This window comes from Acanthisitta chloris, unplaced genomic scaffold, assembly GCF_000695815.1.
Source record: "Acanthisitta chloris isolate BGI_N310 unplaced genomic scaffold, ASM69581v1 scaffold10361, whole genome shotgun sequence".
Lineage (NCBI taxonomy): Eukaryota > Metazoa > Chordata > Aves > Passeriformes > Acanthisittidae > Acanthisitta > Acanthisitta chloris.
Genome location: NW_008655460.1, coordinates 14,913 through 20,736, shown reverse-complemented (window position 1 = coordinate 20,736; position 5,824 = coordinate 14,913). Strand labels below are relative to the sequence as shown.

The 5,824-nt window shown below is 44.8% G+C and overlaps 1 protein-coding gene across 1 annotated transcript in view; it reads right to left on the bottom strand.

Annotated features, from left to right (window-relative positions):
* Positions 1-958: 958 nt before the first annotated feature.
* Positions 959-5,824, bottom strand: part of LOC103810981 (neuronal acetylcholine receptor subunit beta-3-like) — a 10,555-nt gene continuing 5,689 nt past the window's right edge. The window contains 4 exon segments of the mRNA XM_009083914.1: positions 959-1,093; positions 2,381-2,662; positions 2,665-3,271; positions 3,495-3,604. Of these exon segments, the coding sequence (XP_009082162.1) occupies positions 959-1,093; positions 2,381-2,662; positions 2,665-3,271; positions 3,495-3,604 (1,134 nt within the window).

Genomic DNA, 5,824 nt, shown 5'->3' with positions numbered 1-5,824 from the left:
TTCCCAGTAACCAGCCCACCCCATAACTCTCAGGAGAAACTCCACTCCTGCAGCAACCACAAGTTTCATTTGCCAAAAACAGTGTCTGCCGCTTCCCTCCAACTGTTGGCTTATGGAGTAGCATAGCCACCCTCCTCCAAGCAATATGTTTTTGGTGATCTTCCACTTGTCTTGTGAACTAACAGGCGAATAAATGATAGTTTCTAAATGTGGAGCATGAGGAAAATCCTCACTTGTTCAGCTTTTTGGTACATTACAGAGGAGCGAGCAAAATGGCAAATGATACTGAAGGGTGTGTAACACTTTGTGGCTTCCTGATGACTAAGAGGAGAGACGAGGTGTGCATGCCAGAAAGGCTGGTAGCAGGTGAGCAGTGGTAAGTTCTGCCACTGTTGAGTTGATCCTGCAGCAAGGTGAGGCTAGAAAGTCAAGGTTTCAAATATCCCATCTAAAAAGTATTTGTACTTTTTCTGATGCACATGCTATGCTCCGACACATGCATAAAGCAACCTCTAGAGTCTGTGGTTTTGGAAACATAGATAAACTGAGTACAGATTGTGTTCCTACTGTAACTTCTTTCATAAAGTAGCATTTTAACTGGCAGATCTGCCTTATAAGTATAATCATTGTGCAATAAGTACTCTTTCCAATTTTAACTAATAATCTTGGCTTTTACTGTAATATAACAAAGCTACCAATAAAATAATTATAACCCAGTTGTGCAACCCCAGTTCACTTTATGACTTGGCTGCGCACCAAGCCCTTCTCTGATTTCAGCCAAATCTGTATCTGGTAGAATTATGTGAAGACTGAAAACATGAGCCAATGCCCACCCACTGTTACCAGCACCTTCCCTCATTCTTGGTCTTTCTTCCCATCCTGTACAATGGAGACCAAGCTCAAAGGCGATATCATCCCTTGGCTCTGTACTTGTAGTATGCTACTATGGGAGCATCTTCTATGAGGTGTTGTTCAGCCACATCCGTAATGCAGGGGTAAAGATTAGAACTGAACCCGTCACTGATACCACCAGAAATAACCACAGGAAGATCCGATCCAGGACTTGGGCTACAAATTTCCAGTCTTGTACAACCTGGGAAGGACAGAGAGAGAACAAACACAAACAGTAACAAGTCCAGTACTTTGTTGATAATGCTACATGCATTTCAACTCCCCGAATGTGTTTTTAAGACTAGAAGTTTGTAGCGTGTTGTATCCTAAAACTGACACTGATTGCCTTTTCAGCACTCATAGCTGCAAATCACTCAAAACTCCGAAACAATTCCATAGCTTTATGTACATGTTAATCAGACTTTTCACCCTGTGTAAAAGCTTTTGGCTAAATGCATGTGTGAAAGTTTACAGACTTAAGCTTGAAGATGGCTATATAATGAATTGTTTTTCTTTCCACAGAACTGCATTTAACCTTGAACTGCCAGGACATGGCTCTGACACAGCACTTGGGCACAGGCATTGCTTCCAGCACATGTGATCTGATTTGCTTTTGTTTGCTTAAGTGCTGTGTGGACTCAGATTGGGTGCATTCAGGAGGGGAATTTTGAATTGTGAGTCTGGGCACAACCCTGCACACACAAAAGTGCCATTCATTAAAGCAATTCAAGGGAGTTATTTTATTTAAAATTATTTCAGCTTCAAACAAAAGCATTATTCATGGACACTATGTGGCATATTTGATTTATTGTTCTTTCTGCCAAAGTCCTCTCAGCACAGTTTGAACAAAGCTTGGAGGGTGCTACCAGAAGTTTGCCTCTTTCCATATGCTGCTAACTGCATTGGTCTGCTATCTTACCCTTGCATGAAAGGCATTGTTTACACATACAGTAATTTGCCATTTTAATAGCCAGGTGGATCATTGGGAAGAGAAGGATTGTAGCTGAGGCTAATCTGTTGCTATAATGTTATCAAAAATCTCAAAGACCTCCACTCAAAACAGGGCAACAATTCTGTGTATAGTATGTGCTGGAAGACCAGGACTGACACCTAGCAACTGCCGTAGAGCCTGCCTGTGGTTGTTGTGAAAGTTACATTTTTCAGAGCATATGACAGTTCAGAGGCTTCCAGATTCATGTCTATCCCAAATTTACTCAGGACAAGGTTATTCAAATAACCCCAAAAATAGGAATTCCTCCAGGAGAAGCTGTTGTGGCCTCTTGCGTCTGTGAAGAGCAGAAACACTCACAGCATGATACACCTCTTGAAGCAAAGTGTTGATTGAAAAAAGCCATATTATTATCAAGGTCTGAGGAGGAAAATAGATGAGAGCAGGAGGAAGACGCAGAGGGAGAGGCATGCAGAAAAGGAAAGATCTTGTAAGCCACTGCTGTCAAGGAAAAACCTTCCTCGCCCTCCCTTCACCTACCTGTCTGATGAAATGCTCCTTCTTAACGTGCCTGGAAATGTACCGAATGGAGTCAGCTGCCTTTTCCAGAAAGGCAATAACAATTTTCTCTCCATCTTTTGCTTGCTTGTATTTCTGCTTCCCCAGGAACTTTGATTTCAAGGTGGTTCCCTTTTCTTCAGTCTCTGAGAAGGAGTAACGATCTACATGGCCCTTCATGCAGAGCAGCCGAGGCAACTTCTGGAGGAAGAGTCTTTTAACCCAGGGAGCCATGGGATGGTAAGTTGCTGAAGAGCGTTGGAGCGGTGGTGTACGTTGATAACAAACACAGTCACGATGATAGAGAGGGTCACAAAAATCATGATGAAGAGCAGATACTCACCAATCAGAGGGATGACTTTGGAAGAAGAAGGGATTATTTCCTCAATCACTAAAAGGAAAACAGTGAGGGAGACTAGTACTGATGTAGACAATGAAAGCTTTTCCCCTTCATCTGAAGGCAGGTAAAATACCAGGACAGTTAGAAAAGACAATCCCAGGCAAGGGATTATTAAGAAAAGAGTGTAAAAGAGCGGAAGGCGTCTCAACACAAAGGAGTACGTGACAAATGGGTAAGAGTACAGCCCATCCTTCCTGTTGCCTTTCATTCCTTTGGCGTTTAAGATCTCCCACTCCCCATTATCAAAGAAGTCTTTCCTGTCTACATTTTCATCCACTAAAATCAAGTCCACCATATTGCCATCATATGTCCATGACCCAAACTTCATGGAGCAGTTCTGCCTGTCGAAGGGGAAGAAGGTCACATCCATTGTGCAGGAGCTCTTATAACTGGCCGGTGGTGTCCAGGTCACCACTCCATTGTACTTCACTATGGCTTTGGTCATCAGGGATCCTTCAAAACGTCCGTCAGCACTGGGATTTGGACAGGAAGAAACAGTACCAAGTTCAGGACTATGTTTGCTCCATCCTACCCTTTCTCAGCTCTCCTTTCTATCCCTCACTTGGAGCACAAAGGAAGCCAACATTCATACTACCTAAATAAGAGCCTTCTGACAGCACATACAAGCTTCACAGTGGCTCACATGCTTTGCCCAAGCTCTGGCCTAAGTGTAGAGCAAGGAGCCATGCTACTCACTTTTCAAACAAAACAATGTCAGGAAGCCACAGAGACTCAGAGGGGACACGGATAGCGGTGATCCCACCATATTCCTCCGGATTCCAGGAGAGCTTGTGGTCAATCCATTCCTGTAATTAGACAGCAGAATCCTCTGCCCACTCACATGCAGCAGCCTCATTCTTCCTCCCAGCCCCTGACTCAGGGCAACTGCACACACATCACAATGGGCACGGCTTGGTGTAAGGCTGCTCAGTTGCAGAGAGGATGTCAGAAGGGCATGGCTGGGGGATGTTGATCTCCACAAGCACTGCCCCTCCAGACACAGGTGGGACCCAACAACCCATTCCTATGCAGACAACCTCAAGGCAGGCACTCCTGGAGAGTACTTCACTCTCACTTCACTCACCACACTGCACAGCCCACCTGAGGGTCGTCCAGAAGGAAGGAGCCACTTCCTTTTGGCACAGCACCGCTCCTTCCCTCTGAGAACCAGCCCATGATAGCTTTGGATGGCTCTGACTTCACAGAAGATCCAGGTGGTATAGCTACTACTACTCAGGTGACAGAGAGGTGGAGTATATTTACTTTTCAGTAAAGACCTGTCTTTTTACAGTGAATGGAACACAACAACTAATATCTGTATACAGTCCTTGCAAAAAAAAATTTGTTCTTTCATTAGAAAGGCCTGCACACTATTGCAGGAAGAAGAATACAGTGCTACTGTAAAGCATTTGGTTATGAAAGCAGAGAGAATCCTGTCCATTTGCATCATACTGAGCTCTAGAATAATTTTTCTCTCCTCTTTTTTTTTTCAGATGAGGAGATTATAACAAAGTGGCTCCAGCAACCTGGAGATTTCCACAGAAATGCAATGGAAAAGCAGCTCTCTAATCCCTGTTCATTATTGATGAGGGTTTTTACTTGACCACAGAAATAGCAGTGAGATGATGCAACAGCTGTAGACTGTGGTCAATACCAAGAGGGAGGAGATGAACCACTTTCCATTAAGCTCCAGCAGTAAGAGATCTCCAGGGATCTGAAGGCCTCAGTTTTTCCTGGACAATTTCCTCCACGACTTAAGGACGAACCAAAATGTAATATACTGTGGGTTTTTTCCTGACATATTGTTTCCTTCTTGCTTTTTTGATTCCACATGCTTTTCACAGTTATACCTACAGACATTTGGGTTTTCAGTCCTTTGCTGTGTGACAGCAACCCAGAGCCTCAGCAGACACCTAAACACAGACAGGGAGAGCAAACATACTCTTCCTCCAGATCCAGGGAAGGGATGGGGCCCAAGGCCATAGGTAGGGGTCTGGTGGACCCCTCCAAAAATCTGGCACAAGGCACAAGCAAAGGAGGAGGTTGCCCAGGGTGGTACTGTGGCAGAGTTAATGGCCCCACTATCTGCACTAGAAGAGACACAGACCTATTCTCTGAACTGCCCAAATGGCTGGCATTAGCTATCAGGCACAACCCTACAACTCTTGCTCCTCCTACTAAAGTGTAGATGGGAGTTGTTCTGGTGTGGAAAGAGAAGGGGGTCATTGCTGCTCTTAGCATCAGGGACAGAGAACAACACTTTTTGTGTGAACTTTTCTCTGAGGATGGGTATCTAACAGATGTTTCCAGCAGCCTGAGATGTTAAGTGGTCACAAACTCACATATGTCCTGTACACTTCCTGTGATAGGTGCAATGGGGTTTATGCTGGAAATGGACATTATGCAAGAGGATAGTCAGGGCTGACAGCAGCAGCCCACACAGTCAGCTAGTATCCTGAACTCACATAAGAGCAGCAAGTACCCTGGGAGATACCAAGAGATATTATCATCCCTCTGGAGTTGAATTGGAGCAGCCCCTTGGCCTGGGGTATTTGCTGCATCTGCAATACTCCTCACTCCCCCCTGCTCTGCATTGATTTATCTCCCAGCTAAAGTGCTCTTTCATGCCTGCAAGGCAAATGGTCATGCCTCTTCTTACTAGAGCAGAAAACAGGTTGTGTGCAGACTGTGAAGATGAACAGTTTAAAACAGGAATCTCCCTGTGGGGTATGCTCACGTGAACTGTAGCAGCAGATGTGAAAGGCCCTTTCCTCTCTTCTCCCTTTTTTCCAAGCTGCTCCAGACCTTCACATTGCTCTCTCCTTGCTCCACTTCTGCCAAATTCCCATCTCTGTGCTGTCACTCAAGTGCTTAATCCACAGCAAGTGGACCAAGACACAATGGACCCAGATTTTCAACACTTGTTAGTAGACTCCATAGGCTGCCCAAATCCAGATACTTTCTCAGCCATCACTCAAAGATCCTCTGCCCTTTGTGGGTCTGCCTATATGCTCATCAAGTCCCAC